Here is an 18,152-nt window from a genome sequence, read left to right on the forward strand (position 1 = left end):
GAGGGAGAGAGGAAGGAAGGAAGGAAGGGAAGGGAAAATACAAGTGCGGACAAGGATATGGAGAAACTGGAACATCTGTGCAATGCTAATGAGAATGTAAAATGGTGTATCCACTAAAACAATATGGCAGTTCCTCAAAAAATTAAAAATTGAATTACCAAATAATCCAGCAATTCCAATTCTTATACCCAAAAGAATTGAAAGCAAGATCTTGAGGAGATATTTGTACACCCGCGATCATAGTAGCATTATTAACAGTAAAACAGTCCAAGTGTCCTTGTACTGATGAATGAATAAACAAAACATGGTATATACATACAATGGAATGTCATTCAGCCTTAAAAAGGGAGGAAATCCTAACGCGTGTTGCAACATGGATGAACCTTGAGGGCATGATACTAAGGAAAGCAAACCAGTCACAGAAGGACAAATGCTGTATGATTCCACTTATATGAGCTGACTAGAGTGGTCAAATTCAGACACAGAAAATAGAATGGCGGTTGCCAGGAGCTGGGGTGACGACGGAATGGGGAGTTATTGCTTAGTGGGTACGGAATGTCAGTTTTGCAAAATGAAAAGAGTTTCAGGGATAGATGGTGGCGACAGTTGCACAATAACGTGACTGTACTTAAGGCCACTGAACTGTACACTTAAATATTAAGATGGTAAATTTTATATGTATTTTACCACAATTTTTTAGAAGTTTGAAATGGTGGGGAAATAAAGGAAAAGTGACTTGACTTCCTTCATAATTATACAGGACCAGCTCTATGTCCTTTACTTTAAGGAACTATAGCTGTTGATTTACATTCGCTTCTCAAAACAACCCCATCAGACAGCAATTCTAATTAACCCTTGTTTTACAGAGAGGAATGGAACTTGCTCAAATCCCCAACAGTGGTATATACTGGAGCCATAACTTTGGTTCAGGTCTTCCAAATACATGAAAACACTGACACAGCAAAGTAGCTTCATGTTTGTGGCCTCTGCGTCCAAATCCAAGCGCTTTTCACCAAACGAATGCTAGAGCTTTTTGCTGACTGATGATATAATTTGGTGACATTTTCCAGCTTCCATACCTATTTCAGATGCATGGCAAAGTTACACTGCTCTGCTCAAAGTGACATCTGTAAATTTCCCCAAAGCATGTTTCTGTCTTCCACGCTTGAGCTGTGACACTTCAATTCACACAATATTGCTCTTAGTATTTGTCACTTTTCCTAGCCTAGTAGAGCTCTGCTGATGATAAGGGGTAAATCCAACTTGAGAAAAATGCAACATTAGATTTGGTGCAGGGATGATACTACAAATGACACAGTCTTGTTATGGGTTATTGTAGACTCTTGATTTTTCATTGACACCAGGGACTGTGTCAGATTCATTTCTGTATCCTCATTCCCTCACACAGATCCTCAGTAACTGACTGCTGATGTGGTCCTGAGGTAAGGATGGAGGTGTCAGGGGTGGTGGCAGTGGTGTTGATGTATGGCTATCTCACAAGTTATAAAGACTAATAATAGCTAATAGATAAAATAGATAAACGACAACAAGGACCTACTGTGGAGCACAGGGAACTCTACTCAATATCCTGTAATAAGCCATAATGGAAAAGAATCTGAAAAATTATACATTTTATATATATATAAATAACTGAATCACTTTGCTGTACACCTGAAACTAATACAACATTGTAAATCAACTCTACTTCAATTAAAAAAAAAGAAAAAGGAAAGAATAAGAAGAGCGAATATTAAGAAGCATTTACTCTGTCACTCTGTTGGGAGCTTTACATATATGAACTGTGAAGCCTCAAACCACACTATGTCATAAGCATTATGATCCCATGTTTCAGATGAAGAAACTGAAGTTCTGAGACATTAAGTAATTTTTTTGCCCAACGTGTCACAGATAAGTGGTATACTCAGGACTGCTTGAACTCAAAGCTAATACCTCCGGTCCCTGCAGTATTCTACTTCCTCATACAATTGCATATTATCCCTGCTTTGTATTTTAATCAGTTTTTCAGTGTCATAATGGTGTGGTGGGAAAAGTACTAAACTTTCAAAGAAAAGATATTTAAGTTCCCGCTCCATTATTTGCTAACTGAGCAAGCTATATCATCTGTATAATGGGAAATTTCTGCCTTGCCTATCTGAGTTATAAGATTGTCTCAGATGAAGTATTTTGGAAACTGAAGAAACAATTATAATAAATGCTGGCCTTTTGCTTCTACTTTTATTCTCAATAAAATTTAGGTCTTTCAGGTCAATTAAAATCTTGGGCTTGGTGGATATTTTCCTTTATGTAGGTAGTGAAATTTATCCTAAAATTCTCAATATGGGGGCTTCCCTGGTGGCGCAGTGGTTAAGAATCCGCCTGCCGATGCAGGGGACACGGATTCGAGCCCTGGTCCGGGAAGATCCCATATGCCGCAGAGCAACTAAGCCCATGCACCACAACTACTGAGCCTGCGCTCTAGAGCCCACAAGCCACAACTACTGAGCCCGCGTGCCGCAACTACTGAAGCCCGCGCACCTAGAGCCCGTGCTCCGCAACAAGAGAAGCCACTGCAATGAGAAGCCCGCGCGCCGCAGCAAAGAGTAGTCCCCGCTCGCCACAACTAGAGAAAGCCCACGCACAGCAACGAAGACCCAGCGCAGCCAAAAACAATAAAATTAATAAAATTAATTTACTTTAAAAAAACTCCATAAGATTACTCAAAATGATCACATATTTATTACTAAAACTTACTTATGTTTCCACCTTTAAAGTAGAAAACTCTGGCACATACCACCGGCTTGGAATATCACCAGTAGTGGGACAAACTGACATCATGCACCTCTTGCTGTGACACACTGTGACACACCACTTATATAGTATTCCTACCAAAAATCTTATCATGAAAAACAATCAGATAAACCTATTCTGCAGAACAAATGACCGAGAGTCTGTAAAAATATCAGTATTACTGAAGACAAAGAAATGCTGAGGAACTGGTCCAGGTTTAAAGAGACTAAAGACACACAAGTAAATATAATGTGTGATCCTGAAATGAAAAAAAAAAAAACTGCAGTAAATGGCATTATTAGGACAATTGGCAAAATTTTAGCAGATAGTGTACATTAGAAAATACTATTACAACAATGCTAAACACCCTGAATTTGATCATTGCATTTTGCTTAGAGAATGCCCTTGTTCTTAGGAGATACACACTAGAGTATTTAGGGATGAAGGGCCATGAAGTTTGTGATTTACTTTCAGTTTGTTCCCCAAACAAATATAAATAATATAAAAATTCTACGTACTCATGCATGGGCTAATATTCTTAATTCACAGAGGATACTAAATAGGGATAAAATATGCAAATGTCCAGTGGAAGAAAAATTAATTTTATTTGTACAAGACGGTACTAGTTTCCCAAAAATATACCAGGAATCAGAAAAATCTAAATGTAGGTAAATGGGTCAGCTCTAAGGCAACAAGCAAAGCTGCTGAATATTACAACTCCTACAGCATGTTGGAGAACCCACCCCATGTTTTGAATTGAAGAGTGTGCCCCAGGGATTTCTGTGGTCAGTACGGCTGGGCTGAGGACACCCTCTGGGGCTAGCAGTTCCGCTGAACACAGTTCCCCTGTGTCTCTGGCAAGCACCCCTGACACACTCTATGCCTGGTGGGCCCCTGGTGCCAGGTCCAGAAGAGGACACTTAACCCAGGCTGAGCCTGAAAGTCCCCAGTGCCTAAGTACCTCCTGGGAGTAAATGCGTAAATGGAGCCAACGACAATCGAATTACTGTTTCTGGAGTGGCTGGCAACCAGGAGGCCAGCGACTTTGCCCAAGACTGGCATTAATCCTACCACCTCAGGCTTTGAAGAAACTGCTCTGAATCACGTCTTAGTAGCTAAGTAGGCTAAGTTAACTGCAAGAATGCTTTGCTCCGGGGGCGGGGAGGGTCTACAGGAGCCAGACACACCGTTTTTAGAACTTAACCCGTTTAAATGGCCAAGAGAAGCAAACCGGTACAACCTCAAAATTCAACAGCATTTCACAAACTCCCGACTTGCCCCTAACTTCCTAAGATTAACCGGCCGCTGGCAATTCCAGTCCCGTTCCGACTACTATCTCCCCACGCCATCGAGAGGAAAGTTTGCCGGCGAGGAGCGCCCAGCACAGCCCGGGCCGCGCAGCCGGGGCCGAGCCTCCCCCGCGCCCTCCCGGGTGTAGACGGGCCGCCGGTGCCACCCACGCGCGCGGCCGCGGGCTGCTACGGTACCTCGGGCGCTGGCGACTTGACGCCGAAGGCGGCGCGGCGGGTGGGCTGCGGGCGCCGTCGGCCGGAGCAGCTCATGGCGGCCGGGGCCCCGCTGCGCGCTCGGACCCGCGGGCGGCGGGGAGCCAGGGGGGCGCGGGAGCCGCCGGTGCGCGCGGTGCGTCTCCTCGGGCAACCGGTAAACACTGCGGCGAGGCCCGGACGCACGCTGCGCCCGCGAGACCCGGAACCCGGGCCTGGCTGCGAGCCGTCCGGGCCTCCGAGACGCGCCCGGGGGCGCCTGACTGACCCCGTTCCTCCCGAGGGTGTCCCCCGCGGTGCGCGGCGCGGCGCAGCGGCCGAGCGGCCACATCCGGCCAGGATGAGGCTCACACACCCGCCGGAGCGACGGGGGACAGCGGGGCTGGAGGCTGGTCTTCACCGCGGGACTCCATCGCGAGCGCAGTTCCGGGTCTTGTCCTCAGGTCAGGGACGAGTGATAGCCAGGGGTCAGTGTTGACAGGACTGGCGGCGTGCGCTGTCACGAAGGTGAATGAGCATTTATTTAGCGCCCACTGTGTGCCAAGGCTTCTGCGTCTTCCAGCGCCTGGCCGCTTGCTGGGTGTGCAATCCGTGCAGTGGCACAGGCCCTGCGCTCAGAAGGGCCTCACGCTTGGTTTAACTCCCTGCTGTCCCACTCTTGAAATTCTTAGTGATTTTTGAACAAAGGGTCCTACATTTGCCTTTTGTACTGGGATCCGCAGATCATGTAGCGTTCTCGCATTCAACCTTCTCAACAACCCTGCAGGGAAATATAAATATTAGTAATACTAGTGTTACAACAGCCATGGCTTCTGGTTATAAAACACTTACATGTGTTCTTTCAAGAGCTTTTCTAACTGCTTTCCAACTAAGATTTCATTCCTTAAAACAAGATTATGAAGTGGATATAAGAATGATCCATTTTTAAAGTGAGGAAACAATCACAGGGAAATGAAATAAATTGTCCAAGAGTATACAGCTGGTCAGTGGCAGAATGATGATCAGACCCCAGACCATAAGACTAAAAGCACAGAGAAGGTGAGTAACGTGCCTAAGGTCCCACTATTTGTAGCAGAACCTCAAACTGGAACCCACATTCACCTCACTTCAAGGCCCTTGATGGACCTCCCTGTGTGCTGTTCTAAAATTAAATGAACTCACAGATGTGGCAGCTTTTCTTAGATTCCATCCAACCATCCTACTCTGAGGACTTCTTGGCCTTGAGGATGGCTTTTGATTTTGTTTTATATTTATTTTATTTGTTTATTTGGTTGCGCCGGGTCTGGCTCCTTAGTTGTGGCATGCGAACTCAGTTGCGGCATGCACGTGGGATCTTGTTCCTTGACCAGTGATGGAACCCAGGCCCCCTGCACTGGGAGCGGGGAGTCTTAACCACTGCGCCACCAGGGAAGTCCTTATGGCATTTGATTTTACAGTAACATTGCCACGTATCCAGTCCAGAATCACCTCCATGCTTTCACTTGAACCAACATTAAAAAAAACAAAAAAGTCCTTAATGCAAATGAAAGCTTTCAGAAATCTCCTGTTAATAGTATAGTTTGTAGTAAACGTGCTTTCAACTTGCAGTTTTTCCTTGAAGTAGAATCACTACACACTTGTCAAATTTTCTTTTTTTTTTTAATTTTCTTTATTTTTGGCTGCGCTGGGTCTTCGTTGCTGCGTGCGGGCTTTCTCTAGTTGCGGTGAGCAGGGGCTACTTTTTGTTGCCATGCGCGGGCTTCTCATTGCGGTGGCTTCTCTTGTTGTGGAGCACGGGCTCTAGCCACGCGGGTTTCAGTAGTTGTGGCACATGGGCTCAGTAGTTGTGGCTCGCAGGCTCTAGAGCTCAGGCTCAGTAGTTGTGGTGCACGGGTTTAGTTGCTCCACGGCATGTGGGATCCTCCCAGACCAGGGATTGAACCCATGTCCCCTATATTGGCAGGCGGATTCTTAACCACTGAGACACCAGGGAAGTCCCACTTGTCAAATTTTCAATGAAACGACACTGCCCGAGGAAACACAAAAGCTGATTGAAACCTCAAGTCACCTGGAAGAAAAACTGTCTGAAAAAGTCCCTTCTCCCTTAACTCCACGTCCAATTGTTGCAGAATTCAGTTTCATAAAGTCTAATTCTGGTCACTGTGGTCAAGCTTGTAACTCTTCTTCATGACACCAGAAGATATGAATTTACACAGTCTTTAAAAATCGGTGTTGGTGATGAATGTGTTAATTAAAGAGATGGGAGGAATCCTTTCAAAATATAACATATCAAATCACCACTATGCACACTTTTAATGTCTTACAGTTTTGTCAGTTATACCTCTATAAAGCTGGAAAAAAACAAATACACACAATAAAAGATTTTAAATCAGTGTTAAACAGATTCTTCTCTATGAAAGCAATATAGTTTTGCAGTAAGTGGGAAAAGAAAAAGTACCTGGCCTGACCCTTCCCTGGATGCCTGCAAACTTTCTGGGATGTCAAGACATGAGCCAAGTGACCCTTCAAGGTAGCACCCGATGATGTGTCCCTTGAGAATTGAAAGGAGGACCCTGCGTCTGGATGTACGTCTGAGCTGGACCCTGGAAGGGACTACAGTTTGGGACTGACTGGCACTATGGTGATAGAATACGCAGGCTGGCAGTGGGGGGAACTCTGGGTATGATGATAGTTTAAGCAAGGCCTGGGGGGTGGGCACAGTTAGTAAAAATGCACAAAGCACGTTCCAGCCCAGATTACTCACAAAACTGCATGTGTGGGCAATATATTATGGTTTGTAATATCTCGGTACAGACTTCTAGTTTTCTTTATAATGACGACAGAGTCAGGAAGCTGCCAGGTGCGTGACCTAGTCCACCTCATACCTGCTTCTTTATAGAAGAGGGAGGTTCCTTATTAGATACCAGGCTAGTGTATAGAAACCCTTTAGCTGGCCAAGTTTTTAGCCATAGTTGATTAACAATGTTGTATTAGTTTCAGTGATTCGGTTATATGTGTATATTCTTTTTCAGATTCTTTTCCATTACAGTTTATTATAAGGTATAGTTTCCCTGTGCTCTACAGTAGGACCTTGGTGCTTATCTATTTTATATATAGTAGTTTAGGCCAAGTTTTTAAACAGCAACAGGACGAAGGCTGCAACCAAAGGAAGATAACAGGGCAACAGGAGGTGGGATACACAGGAGGAGAGAGAGGGAAGGCAAGGAGGCCTGCAGGGGGAGCTGTCACAGGCCAGGTGAGAGGAGGGACCGGCCGGCTGGGGGCAGTCATGTGAGGAGGGGAAGGTTCGGAGGGGGAATCCACTGGAGGCTGAGTTTACCAGCCAGGCTGAAAGCATAGTGAGGCCTGAAAAGCAGTGAGGACATAAAACCGAGGAGGGTAAAGGAGAGAGAGTTCAGTTTGGGACAAATTTAGTCTGCGGCGCTGATAGGAGAAGGCAAACAAATATTTTGTAGTTTGGGAACGGGAAGCCCTGGGCACACCCAGCTTAAACCAGAATTTCCGGCTCATTCTGCTATAATGTTCAATCTTATCCTGAAATATGTTTACAGAGCTGGCACGTTGAGATATACATTCAATAAACATGGTATCTGAGACAAGATAAAATGCCGCATCAGTAGCTCTGGGAAGCGAGGAAGAGCTGCATCTCTGGCACTTGGGCTTTTATTCTGGAGCTTTCTTGTGGTTTCGTAAGTTTATTTCTCCAGTTTCTTCCTTTTGTTTGTTTACTTGTTTGTCTTGCAAATATACAAGTTTCTCATAGGAAAAATCTGTAATAGGAAACTTTGGGCGCTTTCAATATATTTAGAAACCTGTCTGGAAAGCACTCCTGTAACATTTTGTTTGTCTAAAGATTGTTTTCAAAGAATGTTTGATTTAAATGTTTTCCTAACCTGGATGAAATGTTGCCAAACCTGCAAACTGCTTTAGTCATCCAACACAAGATTCCTTGGTAAAAGACCACCAAAACCTCCTTCTGTCCTTTAAGTGACTGCATTTAAAGGACTTTATAACCATTCTCAGCCCTGTCTTAGATTTGTTTCAGTTGCTTTGCTGATTTCTATTTGATCTCTCTAATAATTAGTCCTTCTTTAGCAATGGTTGTTGTTTTACCAATTCATCCTAAAACAAATCCCCGTCCCTTATTTGTCCTAGTAGGACAACACAGCTAGTTGTAAAACAATCTATCACTGTCACTTCCAAAGATCTTCATAAATTTTCATATCATTTATTTTTAAAGTCCGTTTTCTTTTCCCAATACATATAACTGTTTCCAACATATTTTATACCTAAAATAAATGTGATCCATTTTATAACTTTATGATAAGCTAAGCTTAGAAACCACTGAGAGCTCTCTTTATAAAAAATAACCAATTCAGGGACCTTTGGTTTCAGCATTAAAGTCAATCACAGACTGCTCTTTTTATTAAAAAAAGTAAAATCCTTATCAAAAACTTAAAGTGCTTTTTAAAATATTTTAGCTGCGTAAGTAGAAGGTTCTGAAAAACATCCATAATAAATATATACTTTCGAAACTCACATGATTTTTATCTCACTTTAAATTCAACATATTTTCATTCAATTGCAACCTATATTTCCTCAAGTCATCAAAGAGATTTCGTTGTACACAACGCCATCCTCCATGGCCTTACTGAAGCAATCCTTCAGCTGTAAAGTTGCAAATTTAAAATAGTTCAATATTTTAGGAAAAATTTGGAAGGATTAATCATGCAGTCAGTGTTAATATTTTTTATCCCAAGGGGACAGTGAACTTTCCGGCAGACTGTCAGAAGAACTACTTCACCATGTGTCTCTTTACAGGAAAAGTGTCAACCAGTCTGGAGGATTATGGCAAGTCTGGGATGAAGCAAGAGCCCTAAGGGCCTTCTTTGACTGCTCTCTCCTCCACATTCCCTTGCAGCTATGGGTCTTTTAGATAAGTCTTTCCCCTTTGGCGTTAGTTCCCCAGGAAGAGCCTGTGGTCAGGATTCATAAGGAAGTGGTTTACTGAGGAGTGCTCCTAGGACAAGGAGGTGAGGAAAACAGAATGGGGCAGGAGAACGAGCTACTCCAGCATGTGGGGCAAGCCTGGAAACTAACTTCCCACTTTGGTTCCAGGGGGCTGGCCCTTTGTACCTGCAACCCCCCTCCCCCTGCCCCATCCAGGTCTCCTGTCAGTCAGCCATCGGCAGGAGCACAAGTCTCCAGCGGAAGGGACAGCCTTTTACAGCCAACACTCCCAGCAGCTGTTGGGGGGAGGGGGGATTCCAGCTAAGGAAGGCGGTTCCAGAAAGGATAACATCTTCAACTGCACAATTCAGTCTCTGAAATAACTCTTCAGTCTGTTTCTCCTTTCTCCATTCTTGCTATCAATTGATTGCCTTAGACTAGGTTTTAAGGAGTTTTTTAGGGCTTTTTCTGTTTGTTTTTTTTTAATCTGGGACTTTATACCAGTCTGCTTCTAATCCATTTTCAAACCAACACAAGAATTATTTTTTAAAAACCCCAATCTGATCAGATGATTCCCGTGTTCTAAAACTTCAAGGAAACCCCACTGCTTACAGGAAAAGAGGGAGAGTCTTATTAACATCATATGCCTCTTTTTTTTATAATTTTCATAGGTATTTTATTTTTCCTCCTCAAATCAACTCCTCTGAAGTGGGTATTATTATCCTCTTATTACAGATATAAAAACTAAAGTTCAGAGAGGGAACTTGCTCACATGCACATGACATAAATGGCAGTACAGGTATTTCAAGTGAGATCTCTCTGCCTCCAAGTTCTCTACTCTTTATAACTGATGTTATCTCACAGCATTTCTCAAAAGTTGATCCCATCCACTCTGCCTACTGTGCTTCCCCTATGCAACCTAGATACAATCCAGGCTGCCACATATGGTTGGTCAGGTTGTGCACTGCACGAGGGCACCACATTTTAAGGGACACTGTTCAAAGCAGAGACATTTTTGCTATTTTGAAATTTCTTTGTATTTTTATTACGCTTTTGTAAATTTTGAAGGTGGGCTGTTTGTACATTTAATATGACATTTTTTTCAACTGATAGAAATAAAATGTCTTTTCTAAAAGGTTAGATATGTACCAGCTGCTTTGATCTATGAAGGAGGACTAACTTTGATAAGTGAATAATAACTAAAACAACTTGGGTTTCTAAATAAGAAACTGGTTTTCTGACACACTGATCAGTGTATATCTTTCAGTTTTACAAATACAGTCAATCCTTGCTATTTGTGGATTCAATACTTGCGAATTTACCTACTTACCGAAATTGATTCACAACCCCAAAATCAATACTCACGGAGCTTTCTCGGTCATTCACTGACGTGCCCAGACTGGTGAGAAATTTGAGTCAACCGACATGCATGTTCCCAGCCGAGATCAAACAAAGCGACACTCTGCCTTCTTGTTTCAGCTCTCAGAGTGTAAACAAGTGTCCTTTTTGTGGTCCATTTAGTTCCACTTTTTTTGTTTGTTTGTTTGTTTTGCATTTTTTTGCTTTTGTGTGTTTGTGTGATTTTGCTATTTTAAATGGCCCCTAGGCATAGTGATGAAGTGCTGTCTGGTGTTCTTAAGCCAATAAGGCTGTGATGTGCCTCACAGAGAAAACAGTGTGTTAGATAAGCTTCATTTAGGCATGAGTTACAGAGTTACTCATGGCTGTTGGTCATGAGTTCAGCATTAATGAATCAACAATATATATTAAAGTGTCTCTAAACAGAAACACACATAGGACAAGGTCATGTATTGATCAGTTAATGAAGATGCTGTGACCAAAGGCTCACAGAAACCTAAGCCTGTATTTCCCCTGGAAGCAGTGGATCAGTATTTGCTAATTCAGTGTTTAAAGCGACTTTATAGAATATAACTACTGTGAGTAACAAGAATCTACTGTATTCCACTGGAATTAATTGCTAATTAAATTTGACACTCACAATGCAGTTTGTATCATCTGCTGTTTGTTTTTTGTTTAGAATGGTATCTTGGAGTTAACAATTTAAATCTACAAGTGTTTTCATCATGACAGCTGCCATTAAATAATTCATATTTAATAATGCAATAATTATGGGACTTCCTGGTGGTGCAAGTGTAAAGAATCTGCCTGCCAATGAAGGAGACACGAGTTCGAGCCCTGGTCTGGTAAGATCCCACATGCCTTGGAGCAACTAAGCCCGTGCACCACAACTACTGAGCCTGTGCTCTAGAGCCCGTGAGCCACAACTACTGAGCCCACATGCCACAACTGCTGAAGCCCGCACGCCACAACTACTGAAGCCCGCGTGCCTAGAGCCCGTGCTCCACAACAAGAGAAGCCATCACAATGAGAAGCCTGCTCACCGCGACGAAGACCCGACACAGCCAAAAAAATAAAAAATAAAAAATAAAATAATTAAATGGGATAAGTCAAATGTATTTCCTGCCAATTCAGTTACATGACCATGTAATATGAATTTTTTAATTCTATATTCTTGTTAAAAAATTATCCACCTGAAGTAAAATTAGATTTTCCAAAATACTCTATAGGTAGAAAGTTTTGGAAATTTATCACACATGACAAAATGAAAAAAATCTGTGAATCCTTGTTATTTTTTTTCTGTCTCACAGTATTTTTTAGTCTACCTATATTTTAAACCCTTTAGGGATGAAAAAATGAAGTGAAGAATAAAAATGAGTTCAAAGATTTGCAGCATTTATCATGTATTCTAAAAAGCAAGCCAAACGTTACTTCAAAATAATAACTTTTAAGTGCCTTTGCTCTATGTTCATTTGGTATGATTTTAAAAACAAGTGTTATCAGCAAAATAACGCAGGAATTGAAATTCATTGTGCATGGAAGCATCAAAGAGATTAGGAAATTCTTTGAATAAAAAAAGAAGCAGTGGTGTTTACAAAAATATTTTTGGTTGTTATGTAGCAATATAATCTTTAAAAGAGAGGTTTACGATGTTGAAAGAATATCACTGCTGTATCACTTCAATAGATGTATTACTGAAAAATTAGAACTGATGCATAAAGTTGGCAGATATTTCCCAGATGAAAGCCAGCCCTCCTTGGTAGCTGGAAGTAGCAGACTGACTACCCAGTGAAACTCTGTAGGGTCAAGCATTTCCCCTGCTTTAACAAAGTTGGCAATCAGTAGATACACCCTTAATTGAAATCAGATTATAAATGAGATCTAGTTCTTTTCATATATATGAAAAAAAAAGCACCAGTAGAATATAAACTTGTATGAGAGGTCTTGTCCTTTTTTAAAAAATACTAAAAGTCCTTGAATTTATCTCTGGCCTTGGAGGCCCTCCAACAGTGGTTAAACGGACAGACCCTGGAGCCAATCTGCCTGGGATGAAATTCTGGCTCTGCCACTTCCTAGCCTTGTGATCTTGGGCAAATTTCTCTACCTCCTTGGGCCTATTTCCTCATCTGTACCATAGAGGTAATAACAGTACTTAACCCATGGAGTTGTTGCGAGGATTACATGAGTTAATGCATGTAAAGTGCCTAATACAGACCCTGGGACAAAGTACAGAGTAAGTGTTAGCTATTCGCGTTATTATTTTAAAACAGAGTAGAAAATTCCCCCACAAGACACTGCAAAAAAGCACTAGAAAAGCAAAGGGTTTACTCTTATTCTAAATTACTCAGAACTTTGGACTATCACAGGATTAAAAAAAAAGTTTTTTTAACTACTCAGTATATAAGAATAAATTCTTAAAGCATTTTCATTACTTTTGGAAAATAAGGATCTTAGAAAGAGGCTGTAGGTAGAAGCAACAGAGGCACCTCATCTCCAAGAACTTAGAAATCAATTGCCCTTGGGACTTCCCTGGTGGCGCAGTGGTTAAGAATCCGCCTGCCAATGCAGGGGACACGGGTGCGAGCCCTGGTCCGGGAAGATCCCACATGCCGCGGAGCAACTAAGCCTGTGCGCCACAACTACTGAGCCTGTGCGCTAGAGCCCGCGAGCCACAACTACTGAGCCCGTGTGCCACAACTACTGAAGCCCGCACGCCTAGAGCCCATGCTCTGCAACAGGAGAAGCCACCGCAATGAGAAGCCTACGCACCGCAACGAAGAGTAGCCCCCGCTCACCACAACTAGAGAAAGCCCACACACAGCAACGAAGACCCAACACAGCCAAAAAAAAAAAAAGAAGAAATCAATTGGCAATTGATTGGAATTGCCAATCAATATGGAAGCAATCAAAGTGTCCATCAACAGATGAATGGATAAAGATGTTATATATATATATATAAACTTTACATGTGTATATATATATATGCTTTATATGTATGTGTGTATGTATACACATATACATGTATGTGTGTATATATATATATTTACACAAAGGAATACTACTCAGCCATATTAAAAGTGAAATTTTGCCATTTGCAGCAACATGGATGAACTTGGAGGGCATTATGCTAAGCGAAATAAGTCAGAGAAAGACAAATACTGTATGATATCACTTATATGCGGAATCCAAAAAATACAACAAACTAGTGGATGTGACAAAAGAGAAACAGACACAGATATAAAGAACAAACCAGTGGTAACCAGTGGGGAGAGGGAAAAGGGCAGGGTCAATATAGGGGTAGGGGATTAAGAGGTACAAACTACAATGTATAAAATAAGCTACAAGGATATATTGTACAACATGGGGAATATAACCAGTATTTTATAATAACTATAGGTGGAGTTTAACCTTTAAAAATTGTGAATCACTATATTGTACACCTATAACATATAATATTACTGTACATCAACTATACTTCAATTTAAAAAAAGAAATCAATTGGCCTCATTTGATTAAACCGAAGCAGAGATATGCAAAACCCCTTATAAAGACAATGTTTCCCCAGCCAAGACAGGACTGTAACTTAATGGAATATATTAACATATAATAAAGAAAATAGTAACCACAAGAGAGGATATTGTCCAGTGGAGGCTCAGGGGAAAGATACTGAACCTCAACTGTTAATGTCATGCCCATTTGATAACTTTCTCATCTAAATTAATAAATAGGATTTCAGGTTTTTAAAGAGCAAGATCCCACCCTCACAGCCTACAAGCCTGTGGACACCAAGTCCTCCCCAGGGACCTGGCCTTCCCTCAGGATGGTCATCCATACACAGGATGTGTCCGGTGTTGAAGACAACAGGACCCTCATGTCACAGTTCTGTTTCGACAGGGTCACTCCAAGACAGCGATGAAAACAGGAATGCAGTTCTTCGGGTTCTTTTTGCTCCCGCAAGTTGAAGTTCTTGAAGGACCAATGTCACATTCCACCGAAAAATATGATAACTTGCCAAACAAATGTTCCATTAAAAAAAAACAACTTTCAAAAGCAAATGTGGTTTCTAAATTAAGCAAAACCCCAGCTTCTTCTGGATCTTTAAAATGTCTTTATTATTTTGGAAAATCTTATGGCTTTGGGTGGGGGAGTGTGGGATTTTCCTGACCCCATTTTAGACATGCTTTGGGTTTCTTTTAAAAGGATGCCAACTTTCCTTCAAAAAGCAACAAATAATTCTTGTTAATAAAAAGTTTATAGAAGTTGAGAGAGAAGACTGTTCCTCGTGTGCTCTGGGTCTTCAGTATCGATTCTAACTTCCTGTTGAGGTTTGTGCAAAAGTATTCAAAAACATTTTGATGATTTTTCTGACTCGGACCAGGCTAGATTTTATTACCAATTCGATTTAGCCAAACTTATACATACATATAAAGTCATCCTCATCTACTCCTCTCAACAACATCATAAAAATAAATTTGTCTAATTTTTGGAAAGAGATTTTAATCTTCTGCTGATTCACTGATTTGACCTCAATTAAAATACCCTCTTTATAAGCTTGCATTATGAGTCACAAATTTCCTTGGTTTATAAAACCTCTAATGAAGAAGAAAGAGAAGGAAGCAAGTCACAGGAAGCTGAGTCTTTGGCTAATCATTTTCTAAAGAAATGAATGCCCCAGCCTTTTCAGGGACAGACGTCTCTTGAGGTGCTTCCAAAATACTGATCTATGAGTGTAAACTGCCTTTATTTCATTTGCTAAATCAGCCACAATTACTTAATACCTGCTCTCGATACAGAACGGTGATCAGAGTGTACAGTGAGTTCAAAAGAGTAAAAGGTATTTAAGTCTAACCTCGAGGACTTTCTGGTTAACGAGGAATGATGAGATGCAGAAAAGAGAAAAACCATAAAACACAGTCGCAAAACAATTAGTCACCAAGCAATATTGCAAACATGGTAAGTCATCATGGCTGGAGTTATAAATGTACCTGATGGTAGGTGAAAGACTTCACTAGGGAGGTGATCTTCCCAGAACTCTGAAAAATAAAATGAGGAAAAGTCAGAATTATCCTCATTCCTTAGCACACCATGCTTCAGAGGCAGCCATTCTATAACATACCTGTGAACAAAACTCTCTCAATCAGTTCTTACACATTTCAGGATTCACATATAGTCACAAACACTCAGACATAAATTCAGCCTGACTTGCCCCGAGGTGAAAACATAAATCCAGGGCCCAGGTTTATGTTTTCCAATTATTATATCGCAATCATGTATGTGTCAGGGACAGGTTAGCTGTCCACTAAACATGGTTAGGCGTGACCTTGAATTTCTGGCCTTTGGTACGTGGGCGGAAGTAAAGTACATCACTCTCAGGTTGGGCCTGTAAAAACTTCCCATGTGATTCTGTACGCGCTCTCTTCCCCTGCAATCTGGCCAGATCCTGATTCCAGGATGGCATCCGAAGCCACATACTGAATGTGGTCGAACCTCCATCAGCCTGGGTCCCGGAATGTCTGCGTAGAGCAGACAACCCCGTCACCTCCCCTACACGCGTCCTGGCTGATTGGACTTCCCATTTGTTAAGCCAGTGAGCTTCGGGTGCTTATCTGTTATAACAGCCGACATAACCTTACCTATATAATGTATCGTATCTGAAAAAAAAGAAAACATTTCATTTTTAAAAATAAAAAAATAAAGGGCTTCCCTGGTGGCGCAGTGGTTGAGAGTCCGCCTGCCGATGCAGGGGACGTGGGTTCGCACCCCGGTCCGGGAGGATCCCACATGCCGCGGAGTGGCTGGGCCCGTGAGCCATGGCCGCTGAGCCCGCACGTCCGGAGCCTGTGCTCCGCAACGGGAGAGGCCGCAGCGGTGAGAGGCCCGCGTACCGCAAAAAATAAATTAAAAAATAAAATAAAACATTTCAATGGCAAGTAAAATCAAAACTCTTAAGTGTAAGTACGGTTAGAAGAAAACATGGAGCGATACAATTATTTGAGGGGGAAATTTTTTCTTAACGGAGTCAGCTCTGCAATACAACTAGCTGTGCCCTGTTGCTCCCGCCCCCCTCCCCGCCCCATGACCCCGGCAGTGCTGTGGGAGCAGAATAGCTTCTGCCTGTGGAGAAGACTAAGACTCTTCATTCACCAAGACTTTGGGGTGTGTGATTTCTTACACAGTAACCCCGCTCCTTTTCCTGTGTCATACCTCGCTCCAGTGAAATTTTTCAGGGAAGCAAATATATCAAACAGATCATCTTGGCACCGCTCTGGTTGAACTGGGAGTTGAAAATGCAGCTCCAGCCCCAAACTGCCCCTGCTGCTCCTGGAAACACCTTAACAAAACCCCAGAGGCTCTTAGGAGCACAGTTCGAAAGCCACGATTTACATTGATTCAATCGCAAATATTAGGTGCAGTGGCACCAAGCATCCTTAGTTTCCAGAACTTACAATGGCCTTATCATCTACCACGCATTACCGGCATTTTTGGAAATTATTTAAATTTTCAACCTATGTATACTCTTAAGACGATAAACTCCATTTTCCTCTAAAATATTTCTTTACGTTTATCTTTCTTCCATTTTTCTCTATCATCAGCCTAGTTCAGGCCCACATGACATGACTCCTTTGCCTCAGTTTCTCCCCACTCTCCCAATCCATCCAGCACACTTCCTTTTAAGAGTCTATTCTCTGTCCATGGATAAAGATGTGGTACATATATACAATGGAATACTACTCAGCCATTAAAAAGAATGAAATAATGCCATTTGCAGCAACATGGATGGACCTAGAGATTATCATACTAAGTGAAATAAGTCAGACAAAGACAAATACCATGTAACATCATTTATATATGGATTCTAAAATACGACACAAATCAACATATCTACAAAACAAAAACAGACTCACAGATATAGAGAACAGACTTGTGGTTGCCAAGTGGGTCACAGGTGGAGGGTTGGATTGGGAGTTTGGGATTAGCAGAGACAAACTATTATATATAGGATGGGTAAACAATAAGGTCCTACTGGATATCACAGGGAATTATATTCAATATCCTGTGATAAACCATAATGGAAAAGAATATGAAAAAGAATATATAACTGAGTCACTTTGCTGTCCAGCAGAAATTAACACAACATTGTAAATCAACTACACTTCAGCAAAATTTAAAAAAAAAAAAAAAAAGGAGTCTATTCTCTGTTCAGCAGCACAAGTGGCCCTTACAGAATATGCATCTGAGCAGGTCACTCTTGCTGGAAACCCTCCGATGGCTACCCATCACACTTTGAATAAAAATCCAAAGGCCTTTCAATGGCCCCTAAGACCCCACATGACTTGGCCTCAGCTCCACGCTCCCGGCTACTATAGCTGCACCTCGCTGTTCTTCCTCAAACGTGGCAAGGACGCTCCCATCCCAGGGCCCCTTACACTCACGTTTCCCTAAACCTGCACCTCTCACTTTCCTGATGACTGGCTGGCGGCTTCCTGATGTATTTCATCCGGGACCAAGATCAGATCTGGCCTGTTCAAAGGCTGTCCCCGACCACCTTGT

The 18,152-nt window shown here is 42.1% G+C and overlaps 1 protein-coding gene across 1 annotated transcript in view; it reads right to left on the reverse strand.

The window, feature by feature from the left end:
• Positions 1-16,258, reverse strand: part of CCDC170 (coiled-coil domain containing 170) — a 97,291-nt gene extending 81,033 nt beyond the window's left edge. The window contains 2 exon segments of the mRNA XM_060168068.1: positions 4,275-5,052; positions 15,587-16,258. Coding sequence (XP_060024051.1) covers positions 4,275-4,349 — 75 coding nt within the window. The 5' untranslated portion in view covers positions 4,350-5,052; positions 15,587-16,258.
• Between the last annotated feature and the right edge of the window lie 1,894 nt (positions 16,259-18,152).

The sequence above is a fragment of the Lagenorhynchus albirostris genome, chromosome 12 (assembly GCF_949774975.1).
Source record: "Lagenorhynchus albirostris chromosome 12, mLagAlb1.1, whole genome shotgun sequence".
Lineage (NCBI taxonomy): Eukaryota > Metazoa > Chordata > Mammalia > Artiodactyla > Delphinidae > Lagenorhynchus > Lagenorhynchus albirostris.